General features: G+C 41.3%; 1 protein-coding gene across 6 annotated transcripts; it reads right to left on the bottom strand.

Annotated features, from left to right (window-relative positions):
• Positions 1–667: 667 nt before the first annotated feature.
• On the bottom strand, positions 668–19,324 carry pou2f1b (POU class 2 homeobox 1b). Of its 6 annotated transcripts, none has more exons than XM_037240270.1 (14): positions 19,254–19,324; positions 12,673–12,738; positions 12,268–12,359; positions 8,392–8,571; positions 6,846–6,963; positions 6,654–6,745; positions 6,374–6,547; positions 6,095–6,236; positions 5,831–5,985; positions 5,497–5,679; positions 5,265–5,379; positions 4,614–4,947; positions 4,437–4,525; positions 668–4,356 (listed from the first exon to the last, which is right to left on the bottom strand). In XM_037240270.1, exons 1-14 carry the CDS (start codon positions 19,297–19,299, stop codon positions 4,085–4,087), a joined length of 2,058 nt encoding a protein of 685 aa, XP_037096165.1. In that variant the 5' UTR covers positions 19,300–19,324; the 3' UTR covers positions 668–4,084. The 6 variants fall into 6 exon arrangements, with proteins under 6 accessions (XP_037096165.1, XP_037096168.1, XP_037096166.1 ...); XM_037240273.1 differs by having other exon boundaries at positions 4,614–4,938; XM_037240271.1 differs by having other exon boundaries at positions 5,497–5,676.
• Between the last annotated feature and the right edge of the window lie 2,910 nt (positions 19,325–22,234).

Raw genomic sequence — 22,234 nt, 5'->3', positions numbered from 1 at the left:
GCCATCATGGCAATTCTTTTCAAAGAATTAACTAAAGCCGAAGCTCAAATGATTGTTATGCCCATCCCTACTCCATATGCAAATCAATGGTGAAGAAAAAAAAAAGCACAATTGTTTGCAGACTGCGTTTTTATACTCTGCAATATTCATTCGTTCATACCGCACGCCTGCCTGTTGGAATTATTAGTAAAGCTTTTCTTACAGGCATTGTCTGAGTCACACCTAAAATACATAGGTAGAAATGTAAGCATCTCGCACTCCAAATGCCCAAAGGTGTCCGTGACAACGCAACGGGCGACACTAAGCTCAAACAGACACACACTCACACATGTGCTACAATGCAATCATGTCATCTATGTAACAATAAGGCATAAATGATAACATTTATCGTCTTCGTCAAACTAAGAAAGCCAGTGATGGTGCCCTCTCAAACTATACAAATCAGTTAAAGGCATAAAGTAATACAAATGAAACAAATGATTGTTCAAAACAGCACAGCAAATCAAGTCCAAAATGACCCAACTAAAAACATGAATATATCATTTTTTAAAATAAACTTCAGTCTCTCTGCTCTACCAGCCAGCCAGATAACCTGTGCGTCAGAGCACCTCCTCCCAGCGGACAGACATTGTCACGTCATTGACTGGTGCACCCACTGCAGTGTATTTTTTTTTTTTTTGGTCTCAACAGTTTAAAAAAAAAAAAAAGATTGGGGGGGCAATATTTGAGGGGTCATAAACACTACATTCAGTCTGAGTAACATACTGGTTCAAATATAAAATATGAATATCTTACACGTGTTTATATATATTTATATGTATAGAATTAAGAAAAAAGGATTTCTCTGATTCTTCGGTCTTTCCTCATAAATATATCAGTAAGATCCTATGGCACCGATGGCATCCGGTTTGTCACGCAAACGCGTTTGGATGTCACGTGACTACACACGGCAGCGGAATCGAACTAACCTCCATCGGTGCGTGGCGGCCCTCAAAGACATGAGCAGCCGTATGCCGACTAAGCTGCAAAGAGAAAGGCTATTACTTTGGCAAGAAGGATCTCTTCGTCAATCACCACGAAACCACCGAAGAGAAAAATTAAATAGTAGTACTAGAAAAAGCAGTAGTTGTCCTATCATGTACGGTTCCCTATGTAGCAGTATAACGTGAGAATGGCGAGCCAAACGTTACTTATACATTCCACACTGTTCTACACGCAGAAAGGTCTAAAAAGGTGAAGCTTTCGTTTAAGTGCTGCTGAGGTATATTCAGTCAAAATTGGTTGACAGAAAAGAAGGAAAAGAGGACATCTCGCTGCCTTAAGTGATTTTCTAATCACTCGCTATTTTGTTCGTCACATGCAGCGGAACAGTGAGACGATTGGATGGGGTTTAGTTGAAGATGTGGCACGTAACAGTACTCAGCCAAAAAGCTGCAGTGACTAAGAGTAGCCAAGCACACTTCTTTGAGAAAGCTTTGGGGGCACTGCAATGTTTACATGCTGGTTCAATTGGTAGCGATGATCAAATCAACAGGACGTGTTGACTATGGATGGACGTTTGACGAAATTTGCTCGGAATGATTTTTTTTTTTGTGAATGACTTCATGAGTGGACCTTGTGGCTCACCCATTGTTAAATTTACGGATAAGCATTTTACAAAATGTACTGCGTGTACCTGATCAGTTATGAAGAAACTACAATAACTTTTTTTGAGGAATGGGAAATTATTTCTAAATGTTTTGAACTCTTGTTTAGAGGAGCGAACGAGATTGAATCAATGGCACCTATGCAAGCTGCAGCCATGTAACACATGCCAATTGTTTCAGGGCACTATTAAATCAACACCGATTCCAAACCAACCAAATTGTCTTATTAGCCACTTATGCTGTGATCATTAAATCCTTTACCATTCCTGTTTTTTTTTTTCATGGTTGTGCCTGTCTGATTTAAGTGCAGATATGATTGTATCTTAAAATATTGGGCATTATTCAAATCTCCAGGAACTCAGTGTATCAGGTAGCCTCTTTCTTCCTGGCGCCATTGCGTGTGGCAGCAGTCTCACAGTTCTCTGTGTCTTTCAAATATGAGTTCCTGCAGCTTTGAATAATGCGCAACATTTTAAGATACATACAATCACATCTGCAGGCTCAGCGAGCACTTAAATCAGACAGGCCCAAGCCCAAAAATTCTGTATGTTTTTTTCCCCCATAGCCTGGATGTATGTGTTTTTAGACAGCAAACTATTTGAGAATGAATCCCCCAGCAGGACATTCAATGTCAAATGCTTCCAATCACCAAATTCACAATCAATTCAAATGCTCGTCCCTCGTATAACCTTCCAGATTCCAAAGCCTGCTATTCACATAATGTTCTAGTAAAGCTAATAAGAAAACATTGAGGAGCAGGCTGTTAAAGCTGGCATTTCATGCATCCTTCTCCAACTGCACTAGATGAGGAAAAGCGGGTACTGACATTTGTGAACAGCAACCACAGTGCTCAGACAGGCACGGCTGCCATTAAGGAAAACCACTTTGGTTGAAGCTGTTGTTATATGGCTGAAATATTAGTACAACCCCTCAAAAGGAGTTTTTCCTGCTTCACAGACACCCAAAAGCTGCTACTAAAAGTGTTAAAAGAGAGCCATCAAATGGCCCTGGGACCAAATGTCAGGGTGGGGCTCAAAGAAATAAAAATAGGAAACGAGCTTGTCATGCTCCAACCCAGCCCTTCCTTTGTTTTTTGGTCAATTGTGCTGCCAATTATAATCTATGAAAGACTTTTAAGATTAAAAAAAAAAAAGATAATCTTTGGAAAATGATCAAAATATTGCATTTTTATATTCTGCTGACAAAATGAAAAGAGATTCTGTTCATAAATATATGGACTAGACGACATCGACTACAATTATTTAAACAAATATTTTTGGTATATCTTAAAATACGCAGCCACTCAATTAACCGCAGACAAAAGGGAACAGAAAAGATCATTTCTCTCACAACAGCTCATCAATCCAGTTTTTTTGGTACAGATACTGTGCACAAGTAGATACGACGGTACTACCATTACAAAGAAAGGTAAAAAAAAACAAAAAAACTTTTTTTCTTTTTTTTAGTCAACATCACCATACATTTAGTGTGATGACCACACCCCCTGACAGGTGATCTTAGCTCAAACCGCTGAGCCTTGTGGATCATTTGGTTACTCAAGTCTCAGTGTCACGCTGAGCTTTACACAACACACGTAGACGTCTGCCTGCCGTCTTTAACCACTGTTTCCCTCCATGTGTTTTTAAAGCTGTTGAAAGATTTCAGTCATTTTCCATCAGTGTCTACAATCGACAACTTCTTTAACAAGCTCAGAGGCTGTTAAAAGTCAGTGTTTCCAGAAAGAGAAACTCAGAGACTTGACAGGTCCCTGCGCTGCTTAAAGCAATGATAACCTTTATATCGGCCACTTATTACTTGTTTTTAAAGCCTTACAACCTCTTTAGAAAAAAGAAGAAGAAAAAAAAGCGATACTTAAATCTTAACTTATTACACTTGCAAAATTGGGAAAATGTAGAAAAACAATTTCAATTAAATACATTAAGAAAAACTATGAAAACAAAACTGATATGACTCGTGTCAAGGCCTGTTCCCAAAAAACTTAAAAGTTGATACCCCGTTAGTGATAAAGTATATGAGGTCAGTATTAGGTTTAGAGTAAAATCCTAATTTCTTTCTTTAGAAGTTGTTCAGAAAAGATGTTAAGTGAGTTTGCATGAAATAGAAGGACGTATGTACAAAATGCGAGGAGTTTTATCGTATCGTAGGGAAATCATCTTCCCGGTTCGAGAAGCCATTCTCCACTCGGCTACTGGGTCCAAAGATCATAAAAAGATTAAGAGGAGAAAAATAAAGGTCAAGCACAACTCTGTGCGGTTGCTTTGGTTGTTAAAAGCAAAACGATTCGATAAAATAATGGAGTGGATGTATTAGAAACGCAGAGCCAGAAATCAAACGACCTTGCCTATTTCCTGCGCCGTGTGTGAGGTGAGCAGTGACGGCTCAGGAAACAGGGCGTTCATTCCGGAGCGCAGCCAGACTCACTGAGCTTTGGAGGCAGTGGTAATGGTCGTGGCTTGCACAGGCACGGCGGCCGTGGAGACCTGGTGATGGGCGTCGGCGGTAACCTGCAGCCCGCCCGCCCCGGTTGATACCAAGCTGACAGGGTTGCTGGTGAGCAGCGATAGGTTCTGGGGGTTGAGGAAGAGCGGCGTGGTGACCAGGTTGGGCGCGTTGCCGCCGGATGTGTTAGCAAACAACAAGTTGCTGCCGTCTAATGTCGTGATTGGGATTGTGCCGCTTGACGCCAGGGCTGGAGGAACAACCAGTGGAGGAGATAAGTGAGAAAGTTGCATGACGTTTAATAAAATTAAAAAAATGATACACACGCACCTTGAATGGTTGCCAGCATGCTGTTGTTCATGACAGCAGGACTCAGGGCACTGCCAAGGCCACCGGGAGTCAGACTGAGCACAGCCCCACTGCAAACACGCAACAGACTATAAATTGTAGATCAGTTGTAAACTGTGAAGAAAACCACAAACAAGATCATTGTCTGGACATACTGACCCTGAAGCAAATGCGGAGGAGCCCATTAATCCTGGATTCAGCCCTGCTGCAGCAGCCATGGCTGCAAAGCTTGCACTGGTGGGCAACTGGGCAGCACCATGAAACGCTGCAGACAGGCCCGGAGCGGCCACCATCACCTGGCCCGTCCCGAGGGTGGTGCCTATGGATGTTGGGGCTTGGGTGAAGATGGCCTGCGCCTGAGTACTGACTTTATGCTCTGTGGTGCTGGACTGAGCAGACGTCGGGGACGGGCTTAGAGACGGGGAGCTGGTGACTGTGGTAATCACAGGTGTGGTGATGACCGATGCAGTATTTGTGGCTCCAACTGTTGTGCCTTGGAAGGAAGGCAGCTCATTAGGGATGATTTCGAGTGGAAAATAAGATTGACATTTATTTATATAGATTTATATTAGTATAGTAGTCAAAAGCCTTAAAGGTTCACCGATTGTAACACCATGTTCAGAATGGGTACATGTGATGTGTGATGGTGTGAGGATTCAAATACTGGAAAATTAGATGCAAAACTGTTTAATTGATTTTCTGTGGCTATAATTTGGACACGTTCTAAACGGAATTGATCTCAAAAGATAAGATTGCAAAAGTCAACCAAAGTCGCTTGATTGCGCTTGACCTTTGAGGTACCACACGTACCTGTGAAGGATAAATTGGAGACACTGGTGCTGGTGAGAGGCATCACTGGATTTACAGTCAGTGTGGTGGGTGTGTTTATAGTCGGACTGTTCACCAAGTTTGCTGTGCTGGCCACCTTGAAAAATACAAAAAGGGAATAAGTTGTCGTGCCAACCGTTCTCAGAGAGAAAATGCGATTCTAAATGCCGACCAGGCAACTGAGCCTGTATTTCTTGTGCACGTGCTTCCTCACCAAAGGGCTACTGGGTGTAAAGATGGTTTTGATGGGGGTGCTACCAACGCCGCCTGTGCTCGGGGGATTGATCCTTTTCTCTTTTTGACGGCGATTGCAGAACCAGACCCGGATCACCTCTTTTTCCATGTTGAGCTGATCGGCTATCATGGTGATCTCTTCAGAGGTAGGTTTTTGGTTCTGCTTGAAGAGGGCAAAGACGCCGGACAGACCTTGTCAGTACAGCTCACTTGTGACTAGCACATCTTTAACATCTAAAATCCATTATCCCGGCCAGTCTCATCGCTTCAGCTAACCGGAAGAAGTGCGTTGCTAGACATAACTGGTTTCTAACCTCCAGAAAGCTCTTTTCTAAGGCCACTCGGATGTTGGTTTCAATACTCGTCCTCTTCTTCCGTCTGCGGTTGATCCCCTCAATGCCCATGCCAGGGGAGCCGAGGGCACTGGGGGTGGACAGCCCCTGGTCAGATGTCAGATTCTCTGCACAAACAGCACCGACGCAACGGAAGGAGAGGAAGGTAAAGGCGAAGAACTGTCGAAAGGACCGCACCAATCGCAGTGCATATACAAATTGTACGAGGAAGGTTCAGGGACAAACCTGCATCATTCAGCCACTTCTCCAGTAGTGGCTTGAGCTTGCACATGTTCTTAAAGCTCAGATTCAAGGCCTCGAAGCGAGAGATGGTTGTTTGGCTGAAGTCGTTTCCGTACAGCTTACCCATGGCCAGGCCAACATCCCCCTGGTAACAGGGAGGGGACACAAGTGTGTAACAAAAAAATAATCATATTTTTTCAATGGGGCACACACACACACACACGCGTGTGTAATGCAAAAAAAAAACAGTTTTACAAGAGCCATCAAATCGATTCCATTTACCTGTGTAAAACCCAGTTTGATCCGCCTCTGTTTGAATGTTTTGGCAAACTGCTCCAGCTCCTCAAGATCACTTGGCTCCTCCAGAGTGGGCGTATCCAGCTGTTTAGGCGGCGTATGACTGTGGGGCAGCGACTGAATGGGCGTGGCTGCCGTGGTACGTGTAGGAGTTGCAGGCTGTATGTTAGGGAAGAAAACAACGGTAATTCGATTTGAGCGGGCGTACCAAATGGGGTTATTATCAAACACGTTTGTCTGTGAGTGAATGAACTCAAGGACCAACCTGTGTTGCAAGGGTGATGCTCGGTTGAGTCGGCAGGGGGTTAGCTTGGCTTTGAGGTAGTTGAGTGAGAAGACTCTGCGCTTGCAATATGCCTACAAGATTAACAACAGCCAGGGGACGGAAGATAATAAAAATCAGCTTCAGTAACTGTAACGTCTAGCGGCATCCCTGCCCAGCCTGTCGTTTACTTACTCTGCTGGGTCTGCGGTGACTGTGAGATGATGAACTGAGCGGGCTGCAGCTGAGTGGCGATCGGGTGGCCAGGCTGCACCAACACAAACTGGGGCAGACTTAAATTCTGTTGTTGCAGCTGCCGAGAAAAAAAAAAAAAAAAACTGTAATATTTTGGAAAATAACACAATGACGGTGCCATTTGAATTGAAGAAGGGCTAACATTGCAAATAAACAGTATTTCCTCCAAATTGGATGCCACTCTAATCGAAGCTGTGCCCCAGTTAACATCCCCCTCGAGAAAAGCAGGCCTTTAATATGACTGATACTACTGGATGTCTTGTGGTACATGTCCTTATTGCAATATGCGTGTAGGGCATCTGTCAAGTCAATGTTTAAATAGTTAAAAAAGGATTATTTAATGCGGGACAAACAACTGAGTAGTATCTGGAAAAATAATAATGAAGAAAGCAAAGGAGATCCATCCTTAAGACGTATGAGTGCATACACTAACAGTACAGGAAATATTCTACTGTAATACATATTTTAGCAACAGCTTTTTCGATGATAAATGTTTGGAATCATTGTTCAAGTTAAAATGGTCCAAATCTTAGTTTGAGCCTCTCAACAGTACATATTCTTTGATTTCTGAAATCTTTTATGAAAGCCAATGTGCTTTCATGATCATGCTTTGTAGCTTTCTAGTGCAAAAGGAAAAAAGGAAGCAGCTGCCTCTACAGCCAAACTTTGCAGCACTATTGTTATTTAATATGTATATGTTGTAGTTTTTAGATTTAATCAATATTTATCCATAACATATTTCTTTTATTTACACGTATAGTTTACTCTTGTGTTCCAACAAACTTGAAAAAATATGTTCGATATATTTCATACTTAATACTCAATTTATTGATTTGTGTGTTCAATAAATGTTGATAAGTTCAGAAATGTTGTGCACCCACTTATTAGTGACATTTTATTTTTGCAAATAAAGCACAAACGTAGCTGACAGATTAGTTTTGGAAGGCACTTTCATAATAACATGACTGCCCACTTACATTTGATGCTGACAGTCTGATGGAGCTGCACTTCCTTCTGATTCATTTTTAACAAACCAGGCTTAAAAATGGAGACTTTTTGAATTGGCAGATACTACTGACACAGTGCATTCGAGCGTTGTGGCAGAGGGGAACCCTCTGCAGGCACTTTACCGTCACTACAGGTCTGCAACTGATAATGTTTTTCACTCAACATGGCGCTGCCCGCAGTTGAGCAGTTGTTCCATTTAATTCTCATTTTACAATAGCACCGTGTTTTGTCTCGTGCTGGCTCATCGAATGCATTCATATCAAAACATTCATCTGCGTTTAATTCCTCTGTAAGGCCTTGCCTAAATAAAGACCCTAACCTTAATTTTGGCTTAAATGAATGCCTCCAGCCACTATTTTAGGAAATACCATACACGGACAATAATAACAGTGCTTACAAGTCAGCAATCGGTAACACTGTTTGGGATTTGCAAACACATCACAACTAAGACATTAAAAAAAAAAAAAAAAGCTCTTACAGGAGAGATCTGTATGGGCTGCGACAGGGGTAGCTGGGTAATGGGCGTGGCTGCAGAAGCTGAGATACTGGCCCCGGTGGTGCCGTTCTGCTGGTTGGCTGAATGCTGCACAGCTGCAGCCAGGAGTTGAGCCTGGGCCTGGTGGAGCAACAGCTGCTGCTGGGCCGGGGTCAGAGTTAGCTGGGGGAGTGGGAGAGAACAACATATAAAAAAACAACTCAACTAAAAAGTGCGAAATTCACTTGACATAAAAGTTAAAGTCCCAATGATCATCGTCACACACACATCTGGGTGTGGTGAAATTTGGCTTCTGCATTTAACCCATCCCCGTGTGATTTTGATCCATCCCCTGGGGGAGAGGGGAGCAGTGAGCAGCAGCGGTGCCGCGCTCGGGAATCATTTGTGGAACTTGAGTTAACTTTTGATACCTGTGCAGACTTAAAAAAGAAAATGAATTAAAATACTATATTTTAGCTAGCAGAGGTGGGCAAAAGTCACATACAAGTGCAAGTCACCAGCGACGGCAGCTTCCGGGAAGAACAGAAACGCATATACTGACGTCAACTTTGGTTTGTTCCGAAATGTCAGAATAAGCGTTTTTCATCCACGCAGATCGGATTATCGATCAACATAAACCACCTCTCTAATTCGGAACAAAATCTTGATTGGAATGGGCTTGATCCGATCAGAATATTCCAAATGAGGTGTGTACGTGAAGCATTTTTATTCCGATCGGGTTTTTAATCCGAACAAATGTGCCCGTGTGAACATAGCCACTGTTAGCCATGTTTGCGATCACGTAGAATTCAGTTCACAAACTTTAAGCCGTTTAATAACTGATCACCTTTGGTGAGCGACTGAAGTCTCTGTGCCGACCGAGGGTGAGGATTTCAAGTCAAAAGAAAAGTGCAAGAGCGAGCACTTAAATATGTGCCGCAGCCTTTTGCGACAAGGGAAGGGCGAGGGAGGGGGAGGCGCCGCAATTGCTAATTAAAATAGCTGTTATGCGGCGCATGCAAATCCTGCACAGATTTGCATATTCCCTGCCATCTGTTTCCGGGCAACGGTAGGAGCAGCTAATTAGCATACAGGCTTGATTAATCTGCCTTGTTGCCTGGCGACACCAAAGGAGCTCATTTAAATGAGCTCCTTCTCCCCGTGTGTGTGTACATGAGCGCCAAGGAGCAAACCTCTTCAAACTTAACTTAAATTCCTTCTTCCATGACAGTGAAAATGCTCGAGTGGAGCCCAGTCCCTTCCATGACATCGGGGGATTTCAAACAATCAATAGTCTTCATTTCTACACCGCACTGCAAATTATTAGGATAATGATGTTTTCAGATTTTTTTAGTCTATGCAAACGACATCATCATTTCCAAGTCACCAACTATTTGAATGTTTTTAAACAAACCTCCCAATAATAAAAGAAAATTCAAATGAACAACTTTTAGCTGAAATGCATTGTTCCAAATGATTATGCAGAGTCGTGTGTCAAAACATTTTAGAGGTTGGAAAGAACTGAAATTGTCATTTGTTGAGTTTGGAGTTTTAAGGAGGTTGTTTTGCTGACATCAAAAACATTTTACATGAACATTTTACCATAGAACCTCTTATTTGATAGCAGCTTTGCAAGACTTGCATCCATGGAACTTTTGCAGATTCTGCGCTTGAATTCCTTTTTTCCAGGATGTCAGATTAGCCTCCCAGGACTGCTGTTTGGATGTGAACTGCCTTATAACCTAATAGATCTTTCTTTCGCTGTACTAGCCCCGTAGAACTTTGCTTAAGGATGCTTCAAAGGTTCCCAAGTGCGTTGATTGACAGGGGAAGATGAGGGCCACACACATTTCTTTCATTTTATGACCAAAGTAAGCCATGTTGCTTTTGGCATAAAATGAGTTATTGTCATGCTTACAGATCACTTCTGTTCTTAATTTTTTATTTTTTTTTTATCGTTCTTGTCAGTCAAAAATTCCACATACTCGACAGAGGTTATTGTCCCACCTTCAGGGAAGCCTTCAGGAACAAGCTCTCGCCATAATTCTGAACCAAAACATGACGCCGCAGGATTGCACGGCTCTCATCAGTGAAATTGCAAGGACAGACAAGGAATATCTCTGTCAGTGGCTGCCATGGACATTAAAAGGGTACAACTTGTTGCGTGTCCCCCATCCTCCCCTAACCTTAACAACCCTGCTCACAACTGTTGGAGCATCCTCAAGCAAAGATCAATAAGGGTGACAGGCAGTTGACATCCACACAGTGGCTTCAAATTGCAGCAGAGAATCTGCAAAAAAATTACGTTTCATGTAGGGTTGAAACTTTCTCAGAAGAAAATGGCACTGTGAATTTTCTAACCGATATTGTGATTTCTAAAGAATTTGCCATTTCCTGAAATCGGGTTTCAGTGCACTAATCACAATGTGCAGTAACATTTACATACATGACAGAAAACATCACACGATTAAAAACTTTAGAATCTATGACTAGACTCAACTGCTTCAAACGTAGACTTGAGGGCTTAGCAATATCGCCTGAAATTCAGATCATGGTATTAATTGAATCTTTTGTTCCTGACAGCAATGGTAAGTTTAAACGTGTAAAAAACTTAATGGGGGTATTTCTGATTGCGTTATTTAAACAGAGAAAGGCAAATATTTCCACTTACAGGTACCAGAAAGTATAATATTCAAATCTTGCATTTTCAAGTAAACGTGTCTTTTTTTCTCTTTTACTGAATGAAATATATTCAACAAATTAAAAAGGCCCTTAGCAAAACTAAATAATAATTCTGATTCCCATGATTGTGTAGCTCTCGAAAGCCAATACTCTATGGTGTGAAATAGTCCAAACAACATTGCTGATATGAACTTTTTGGCATCGAACTCGTCGCCATGGCTGACATGTTAGGATGCTCCGGTGCTAGCGCGTGTGCTAAACTGCTAATGCTGCTGCCGTCTTAATTTTCTGTCCAGATACGTATTAAGTCCAATACAAAATTTCTATTCATAGCTTCTCCCTAACACGGCTCCAACCAAACATCTGTGAAATGTCTACTGTAGCATTTATTTTGGGTCTTTTCCGACTCTGCATTTAATTTTTTTTTAGCAATGAGCATTCTCGTTTGTCTCTTGAGTGAAAGCGCAACTTGTTAGAGACGATGTGCATCACACAGCTCTTTGCTGCCACACACGAATTTATAGAAGATATAAAGTGTTTGCAGGAGCACAAGCTAGCTTAGCGCCCAGCTGGGAGTATGGGTGACATAGGTGAGATGTTTTTTTTGTTTGTTTTTTAAGCCAGCGCGAGCTTTGAGTTCAGAAGCTCTTCTTGATGCAAATTCAACAAATGACTATTCAGTTGAAACACTGCTGTGCACAATATGGAACGGTGCATCTTAACATAAACAACATTTTATTTTTGAACAAAACACTGTTATCCTTGGGAGGCTTGTTTAAAGACATTCAAATTAAGTCATCAACAATTGTTGAATGCTATTTGCATCGACGCAAAAAAAGCTGAGCAAAAATAACGTTTGCATCATTTGGACAGAGATGTTCATGCCAAGTATAAAGGAGAGTTAGTATGAGATTAGTTTTAAGTGCGCCCGACTGTATTTTCACAACTATTGCTGGATTCAAGGATTTTGCAGTGTATGGAAAAGAGTATCATATTAATTCATTATTTATATTATTTAATACATATATAATATCATTTATATTATTGTTTTGTGTTTGTTTCATTTTGTTCTGTACACAAGTTGCAACAGTTTTTTTTTTCTTCTTTTTCTTTCAAGTGGTAAAGAAATAAAGATTAGTTGAACTAAAAATTCCACTTTGACTAAAATTTTCAGAATGACGCCTGTGTGACCATTACCTGTTGGAGGAGGGCTTGTGCGTGCGCATTGGTGATTGCACTTGTGGTTGGCACGGTCGCCCTCTGAAAATCCAATCCATTGATTGGGATCCCTGCAAATGCAAACGCAGTCAATCACACATCTGGCGAGTTCGCATATGCATTGACTTTAACGACAAAGTACAAACATGAGAATGGAAATCCACAATGCTGATGAGTCGCTGCGTGGCTGCAGACATCCGTTGTCAGACTTAAGTATCGGCACGCAATGAATATGCACGTGTGAGTCAATGAATGACATAAATTCGTTTCATTGGCACCGCGCAAAGTTAGTGTAACATTTCATCATCGCTATGGTCCAACTAATCAATCGGACTTGTTGAAAGTCAAGGAGCAAAGGAAAGGAATGATGGAGAAGTCACTTACCAGTGTGCCTGTCACCACTTTCCATTGCACATTTAGTAGTTTCCGTCTGATTATTCACTTTAACATCTGCAAGAAACAGACAGGAGACACCATGTTCAAATTCAAACAGAACAGCAATTATTCTATTATTTATGATCCAATTCTAGTCGCCTGAAAGTATTTCGTCTCGGCTTGCCCATACTACGGCTGCAGCCCAAAACCACAAAAGGACTATTTGGAATAAAATAATAAATTAGCGTGCCAGTTTAAGAACTCACCGATGTAAGCTCCACCTGTGGTTTCCAGCATGGTTGCAGAGACTATCGAGGGGAAAAAAAGGACCCCGGTTGGGTTAACCCCTTGGCCACTGACTGCGTCCAGCGCGATGCTCCTCCCACTGTCCCTTCCCCTCTCGCTCTTCAGTGGCCCGCTCACAGCGGTCAATAGTAGCAGTAGCGCTTCACTGAGTAACACCGGGATACGCGCATGGACAACATTAACAGGGTTTAAGCAAACAGTCCTCCCTCCCTTCCCTCTATCTTCTTTTCTCTTGGCTCTGCCTCCCCTCTCTCTCTCTCTCTCCCTCTCTGGCTCGATCAGTTGCTATAGTTCCTACGTCACACACCCGAAAAATCTGTGGCTTTTTTTTATTATACCACCGCTTGAAGGGCAGAAGCGATCGCAAAGAGTAAATATGATAACCATTGAATTAGGGCTGGCAACAAACATTTCGGCCTTAAAACTATAACCACTTTAAAAGTATATTTGCCAAACCAGGAAGCAATGTTTGTGCACTTCTATGTTCACCACATATGCATTTGTTGCTGTTGGAGCAATGTCCAGCAATATTAAAAACGTAGCCAAGTTGTGGCTTGCTTTAAAGTTCAGTAAAATGACTGTGATTACTGTACAGTGATGGTGGAAGGAGCTTGGAAGATGAGAACACAGGAACATGTACACATGACGTCAAGCTAGCCGGTCAGCGGACGCCCACTACTGGAGGTGATAGCTTTGGTGCTTTTTAAGTCAACTAGCACTGAACAAGCCTTGTCACAGTACCGTATTTTCCGCATTATAAGGTGCACTTAAAAGCCTTTCATTTACTCAAAAAACAAGAGGTGCACCTTTTTAATAAAGTGCGCCTTTTGTGTGGACCAAATTCCAAAATCTGTAAAGTTTACATACATACAACTATACATGCATTTGTAAGTATTAAGGATTACCTGTGGAATTCAATGTGTTATGATGAGAACAGCGGTGATTATGGCTCTGATATATAATAGCTCGTGTTTGGAAAATTTTGTGGAATTTAAAACAAATATATGTTCGACGTTGGAACTTCCAGGGTACTTGTGGGGGGAAAAAAAAGTTTCTCCTCTCCTGCTGGAATGAAACAAATGACAAGTGCAGCTGGCACACTCCACCCTCGCTGCAGCCGCCTCTTCCAACTCTATAATGATGCATAATCAGTATTCAGCTGATTAAAGCCGTATGCAAATCCTCCGCCGCCTCGTTAGCAATGCAAGGCTTTGAAGTCCTGCGAGTGACGCATTTCGCACCGGGACGAAATGAAAGCTTTCTGCATAATTTAAAGGTCCCTATAAATATTTATCAGTTCATTAGCATATTAATTGGATGTCTTCTGGAGGACGATAGGGGGGAAAAAAACAGGGAATAAGAAGGACAGTGAGGAGCTGCAGAGGGAAGGGGAGCGTATAGCTAAAAATTAATTAAGTTAGCAGGTAAAAGCTGGAGCTATCCCAGACAGTAGTTGGCAGACTGTATTAATGGAAGGGTAGCTACTGAGAATCCATAGAATTCACGGACCCCCGGGATAGGCGGTGTTATGAGGATGGCTGCTGGGATGTGATGGTACGCAGTCAATCGGAAAGAAATAATTCCACATTAATACAACACAGGCATGTCATTACTTATAGGACCCCCTGTGGCTCAAGCATTCCACAGCAAGTGGGTGGCAGGAAGATTGCGATTGCTGTCGGTGTTTATGAAATGCTTGTGGGGGGGGGGGGTTAGCATATTTAAATTAGCTTTTACATTTCGTTAGTCTTCCATTTTTAAAGGCGCTTTGAATTTACTTTTGCCTGTGTGTTAATACGATTGGTTGAAGTGCGTGTGCGTTACAAGATGCTTTTGCGTACTCGTCAAACAATACGCGAGTACAATATAATTAACTTAAGATCAACTTTAAAATCATGTGATGTTCTCATCATGTGACAAGAGATAACAAAAGCTCGATGTACACACAGTTATTTGACTGGTCAATGTGAGAAAGGAGAAGACTGCTGCAGAACAATGCACGAGACAATTACCCTTGCACAGAGAATTTTAAATGGCTCTCTCATTAGCACAGTTATACGACAAAGGCTGTCAGCGGTTAATGTGAGTGGAGAGATTCAACACGAAACAAGAGACCAAACCTAATTAGCACATCCACATTCTCCCCAAGCACCTACAATTTTCATCATTCACGAGGACGACGTCAAGATAACGTGTCTATGTCTGAGCAGTGAGCTGAATAATATAATGGGCAACTTTTAAGCTTAAAGCAGTTAAGCATTCAAATCTGGACCGTGGTTTTCCAGTATGGAGTTTGCATGCTCTCATCATTCTTGTGTGGGTTATCCCTGGGTACTCCAGTTTCCAAACGGGCAGAAAAAAAATAGTGAGTAACTACCAGCAAGGAACGACTGATGGGCGAGGAGGAATAATTTGATGACGACCATTGAAAAGGTAATTCAGAGTTAGTCGTGCATATGTTCTGGTGACTGCCTATTCAAGAAATGGCCTAATTTCCAAATCAATGATCTGAAATTCAAAATACGTTGCATTTAACTGGTAGTGTGAAGCACTACCTTGTCTTATTGGCACATAAATGAGACTCAGATAAGCATAACAAGGTGTTATCTGTTCAGTGCACAAGCACACAACTGTGATTCATTACAATTTTGTCCTCTGTGGCGGAGAAGCTTGTGCGACTGGAGCTTTCTCTGTACCTTCGGAAGGCATGTTCTGAATTTATTACCGCCGCTGATGCATTATTCATAACACTCTTGTTTACATCAATGAATATTCATGACACAACTACAAGGCTGGAATCAGGGTGAACTGTATAACTGATTAAATGGGGGGGGAAGTGGGAGGTTGCAAATGGATTTCTTATCTGATGTAAATATTCAGGATGTTTAATAAGTCACTTGTACTTTTTTAGGGTGCATATGATTTCACGAGACAATAGAATTAGTCAGAATCAAGTTCAGGGAGACCTCACAGGCCCACAAAGTTCCACTCGACATGACAGGATGCATGTGCCGTTAAAGGGGAAGTTGACCCCAAGAATTTCTTTACAATAAGTTGTGTCGCCCCCACTAGTCTAAACATTGCTTTCTGATTAATATTGCATTTGTGGAATAGGAGTTAAGCAGCTAAATCCACCTGTTTTCAGCCATTTTGCCACTTGGTGTTGATTGAAAATAACATCACAGTTGTCAGGTCTCAGGCCACAACCAATCACAGCTCAGCGTCAGATAACTGGTGAGTCGTGGCTGATAAAAACAGGTGGATTTTGCCTGTTTAATTCATATTCCACAGAAAAAACAATCATCAGAACACTGTGCTTCGACTAGATGGGCTGCACAGAACATCCATCCATCCATTATCCAGACCGGTTGTCCCCACAGAGATCACGTGGTATCCCAGCAGTCATCGGGCAGAAGGTGGATTGCCAGCCAATCGCAGGGCACACAGAGACGACCAACCCATTTGCACTCGCACTCACACCTCCGGGCAATTTGGAGTGCTCAATCAGCCTAAGAAGCATGTTTTTGGGATGTGGGAGGAAACTGGAGTACCCGGAGAAAACCCACGCAGGCACGGGGCGGCCATGCAAACTCCACACAGGGAGGGCTGGAGGTGGAATCGAACCCGCTACCTCTGAGGCGGACGTGTTAACACGTGAGCCAACGTGCCTCCCCTGCACAGAACTTATTACAGATAAATTCGGTTTGACTTCCTCTTTAATGAAACCGTCGCGATATGTGTGATGTCACCATAGCTCGTAAGCTGCCAATGCAGCTCACTAGACCTGATTAGGCCACCATCAAATGATTGTACGTTTGGCTTTTTGCCATATTCTTTTCTGAAAAAAGAACGCCGTCAACATACCAAGACTGCGACAAGAGAATTATAGCCGCCTCAATTTAATGAAGGAATGAACATAAGCTTCCATTTGTTGTATTGATACTTAAAATGTATTTTGGTTTATAAAAAAAAAAAAAGGTAAATCTGCACTCCAAAATATTGAGCTCTGCCATGACAACTATTTTGGCTCTTAGTAAATTTGAATAACATCATAGTGGAACAATCCAAATTCAAACAGCAAAATACAGTGAGCCAGGAGGAGACACAAGCTCCTTTCAATACCCTGCTTTGACTTGCAAACACACTGCATATTTTTCCTGCCTGAATGCAGTATGCACGCGCACACACATGCACACAAATGCTCCCACGCACATAACCAGGGGTGGGGAACGCATGCAAAAAAAGTACGGATATACAGGCATCATTGCATATATTTCAGCCCAGTTTTTTTCAACGGTAACAAAATTGTTATGACTTCCGAACTTTAGGTACACCCATATATAAAAAGTATACATATTTTTATAAAACCATGACAGGCCAGATATGTACAGCTACTGTAATCCATGTCTAATCACTTTTTAACGCTCCTCCAAAAGTTAAGTGGTTGTTATAAATCTTTGTTATATGTCCAGTTAGACGACTGGTGTCAAACCCAAGGCCCGGGGGCCAGATACGGCCCGCCGCATCATTTTATGTGGCCCGCGAAGACAAATTGTGCATCAAATTTGCGTGTCATTACTGGAATTGCAAATTGTCTTTTTTTTTTTTTAAATATTTGACCAGTTTTTACTCGTCTGATTTGAAAACGAGTTATTTGTCAGTTTGTTTTGAAGCTTTTACTGTATATAATATGAGGTGCTCATACATTTATTTGGGGTGACAGTCATAATGGCCCTCCGAAAGAAGCTATGACAATGCGACCCGCGGAAAAAACGAGTTTGACACCACTGAGTTAGACCGTAAACTTCAACAAGATGAGGCAATAAATGGCTTGAAGCCTCTTTTCTGCTAAGCCACTGTTTCTTGAAAAGTGAGTTCACTGCCACAGCACTCGTATCTCAAACTTTTTAAAAAAAAATTAACGGTATAACAACTGTTCATTATCTGGGGAATTCTATCAATTTGGCCATTGTATCCAAAGGCACCACTGTTCTTGCGGTTGTTTTTTTTGCGGCCCATGGCCCCTAGATTACCCCACCCCCTGAAATCAAACAAAACCATCACCTTTTGTACTCGTGTTTCTAAACTTTCTGATGAGAAACCTGATACTCACGTTTGAGGTCTTAACGTGTTAAATAGAACGATTCCCCCTTTAAACAAACAACAGAAAAACACAGTGGCATCAAGCTGTGTCTTGCCCAGTCATGAAAGCTCCAGTGAACAGTTAAGAATGCCCTGGCTGCCTGTTATTATTGTGCCTTTCCGGGAAGTGGGCCTCACTACTGCCCCAGGGTGGGGAGAGGGGGGAGGAGGAGGGGGTAAAAGGAGGAGGAGGAGGGGTACAGGTAGTATCTTTGTACCTGTGTATGGAGCAAAAGGTGCCACCAAAAAGTCTGTTTTAGTCCCTTTGAAAACGGACGAGAAGCAAGGTGAAGCGTTAACTGATCAAAAAGTGAACCAAACAACGTAACTATTAATTATCGGAGACCAACTGTGTTTACTTTGTCCGCTAAACAAGAACCGGCGTTTTAAACACACGCAGAGCCCATTTCGCGGTCGACCGCTCGATGAAGCCTGCTCAACGCCGCACTCCGGCTCGAGCAGGCACCGCATGAATAACACAACAGGCTACTGTAGCTCCACACTGCGCCGACCACAAAAGGGTGATGGGGGGAAAAGGCAAAAAAAAAAAAAAAAAAACACCGAAAGTGACCACGTACTAATCGCGTAACAACACAAACGCATTGTATAGTTGATTTACTTCAACTCGTAACAAGAGACGCAGCGTAGACCGATGCTCGCCTTGCAAACAAACAAAAAAATGAATATGCAAAGCTGGTTCAAAAAGCACCGCACACCGTTTGCCGTCAACACAAAGCGTAGCGCTTAGCATTCGAAGCTAACGCTAGCTTGCTCGCTCGCCATTTCAACCTGACCGCGGGTCTTGATGAAATAACAGAAATGTGTCACACACGCACGCGGCTTGGTGTTTATTAATAAAATATGCTAAGTTGTGTTTGTCGACAGAGGTATGAATATGTAGCGGCCGTACAGGCGTCTAATCACACAAAGGGGGAGGCATGTTTTCCCGTGTAATTTGCCGTCGGACGTTTCCTGCTATGCCAAATTACAGCTGGCTAGCATTTCCACAAATGAATCAGGAGGATCTTTACCGCTCCGTGCTGTTAAGTCGACGTTCGTGCCCCATGTCTATATTTGTTTCTCATAAATTTCAGCGGCCGTTTGAATATGAGTATGAATATGTAAAATGCGGTAATCATTACCTGCTCCTGAACTCTCATCTTGACTTGCTGCTCCTCCGTCCGCCATTTTGAATATTTAACCCGAAAATCCCAGCCCTGCCTGCAGGTCGCGCGCACGCGTACAAGCACGCGCAACCTGTGCAACGTAAATACAGGAGTGACTGATTTACATAAATAACCTTTTTTTTTTTTTTTTTTTCCGATATATTTGTCCTAAACTGTAAATTCAGTAAAAAAAAAAAAAAGAAGTGTCTTCAGTTGGTTGGGGACTGATTAAATTGTGACAACGAGGGAGAATGTTTTTCTTCATGTATTTCTCTTATTCTGTAAATTGAGTAAAAAGAAACTATTTAATTCTTTATTGCAGAGACAGGTTCATACAAAAAACACGAAAGAAAAAAATAATACTAAACTATACTAAAATTTGTACAAAACCTATTACAACTGTGGTACAAATGGTTAGGCACCATATATCACCAAAAGTATTTATGATTAAAGGAAGCTTTTCATGATACATGATGAATTATTTAAAATAAAAGAAGGTGTAATAGAAATGTATATTTAAATATTATACAAAAATGGTAAATAAAAATGTTAACATTTTCCTTTTGCCGAAAATTCATTTAAATAAATGGAATATGTTTGCAAATGGTCTTTAATTAGAACAGAATAATTACAATAGTATGTACTGTACGACTCTTACAGTAAATGAGTTTATTACAACAAATGTAGGTACTTTTTCAAAATTTTGAAAATTCTTATATTAAATACTTTTATAATAGTACTATATACCAATAGAATTCACCTTTTTTCTTTCATCTAATTGTCATCGATTAAAATACTTATTTCTATTTTATTTCATTTGATCCTCGTTGGCTCATTGAAATCACTGCAATGTACGATTTGATGTCGCAAATTAACGCCTAAATGTACGTAACTTTTAGACACAAATGAGTGACGTCAAGGGGCTATCTACAGTTAAAAACTGTATATTTTGAATTTTCTTACCAATTCTGTTCTATTGAAGGGCAACTACACGGAAAACCTGGTTGGTGCCACACCAAAAGGAAAATAATTTGAACTATTGGTGGTTTAGTTTTCTGAGGATCAGGTCCATTCCAATGCCCCCCTCAAGTGGGCATCAGGCAAGGCTGGATGGTGGTACCAAAGAACTTCTCTGACAGCCATTTTGGTTAGACAACGATTTTATTCCGTCCATATGCAGATGTCAAAGAAGTCCCCTATAAAACGAAGCACATGTGTTTGTCCTCCCATCTTCTGTTTCTATCTTCTTATCATGAACACCCTGAATATTCAAATTCACCACTCACACATTTATCTACATAAAACACTCCAGTCTTTGTTCTACCTCTCCAGTCTGCACGATTATTCACCCGTGTTTCTCTTAAGGCCAAATGGTCAAGACATAATGCAATTACCTTGCTCTCTTGGAGCTGATAACACCTCAGGGTGAAACAAACATTTTACAATGGTCAGTGGAATACTATCCTTTGTGTTTTCTTCCCTTTGAAGGCAGCAACAAGTCTGTGTGCAAATCCCTATCAGATTCTAATTTAAATCAGCATTTACTAACTATGGTCAATTTTGTAATCTACATCGATTTATCATTGGATTGGTATACTCAGAAATGTGGCTTTATAATCTCTTCAAGATAATCTCGGAGTGCAATAATTAGACCGACCTACCTATACATTCGAATATATTGTGTATCTTTAAAGGGCAAAGAGTTCACGCTTACTTGTCTCACTGGTTTTTGGCATAGTGGTTCATTTTGGTCACATCACATTATATAAGCCTCGTAAAGTGTGGGAGAGCTATTTGATGGGAACTTGGAGGCGACAGAGTGCAAACACAATGTACTGAGGAGAGTATTCATCATAGGGGTGAAGGGTCACCCAGGCCCAAGTGCTACTTTTTGGCACAGAGTGCGTGTAACACACTGTAGTTTATGAGAAAGCTAAGTCACTTTCATGTGCATCTGACATTGAACAATTTGGAATTCAACCCAAACTTTCAGGAAACCTGCTTGTAAAGTTGGAGAAAATGTCTTATGTTTATCGCACTAATTAGTCTGAGTGCATTAAAAGACTTTACTCCAACATTATCCTTTTTAGTTTTTTTAAAGCAAAGAAGTGGAATATTCCGTTGGAGTTGTTGCACTGCCAAAAATAGACACATTACAAAGAAGACATGATGCTGGATATCTTCAAATGGAAGTTAGTGTCAAGATGAGTTTCACTTAACATATTTTAACCTTATCACTTCAACCTTTAACCTTATCAAGGCCTCTGCCATGACTCAACTTCATTTATGGTGTTTTTATATCTGCTATATAGAAGCAGGTTCCCTGATAAAGTTGTAAAACAATTGGTCAGAGAGCGTCTTTATTGGTCCAATACTACCCCCTGCAGGTCAAAAGGAGGAAGATAAACACATTCATGAAATGTTGAAAGGGGTTGGTTGTCTATATAGACAACTTCACAGTGTTCAATGAAGGTCAAAGTTTTGGGTATGTAGGGCAAAGCCAGAGCACAAGATAAGTGTGATTTCAAAATGTTTTTCCTGGAAAGTGTCCAGCTTGGATATGAATTGAACATAGTATATATTTACAAATAATATTCAGTCTTGTTTATATATATATGACAAAATCTTAAAAGAGGAACTTTCAAAGTTGCATGGCCCAAAGGTTCAACCAAAATGATTTGCCTTAAAGACAATTAATACTCAGCAAATCCTTTGCATCCTAAGACTATTGAGAATCTACAGCACCCTACAAGTGTGTTTTATTTTTTCTAAGCATTTTTGTGTAATAGCCCAGATAAGGAACTTTTCATAATATCTGTAAGCGTCTGGCTGCTCAGCACAATATGAGCAATACAATCAAATAAATATGAATTACATACACATCAACTTCATCAAACTGATTTGATTGTGTAGTTATTATACACCAGCAAGTACATGTGCATGAAATGAATTGTAGA

The sequence above is a fragment of the Syngnathus acus genome, chromosome 21 (assembly GCF_901709675.1).
Source record: "Syngnathus acus chromosome 21, fSynAcu1.2, whole genome shotgun sequence".
Lineage (NCBI taxonomy): Eukaryota > Metazoa > Chordata > Actinopteri > Syngnathiformes > Syngnathidae > Syngnathus > Syngnathus acus.
The sequence above is the reverse complement of the archived record's forward strand: the minus strand, read 5'-3'. Positions and strand labels throughout refer to the sequence as shown.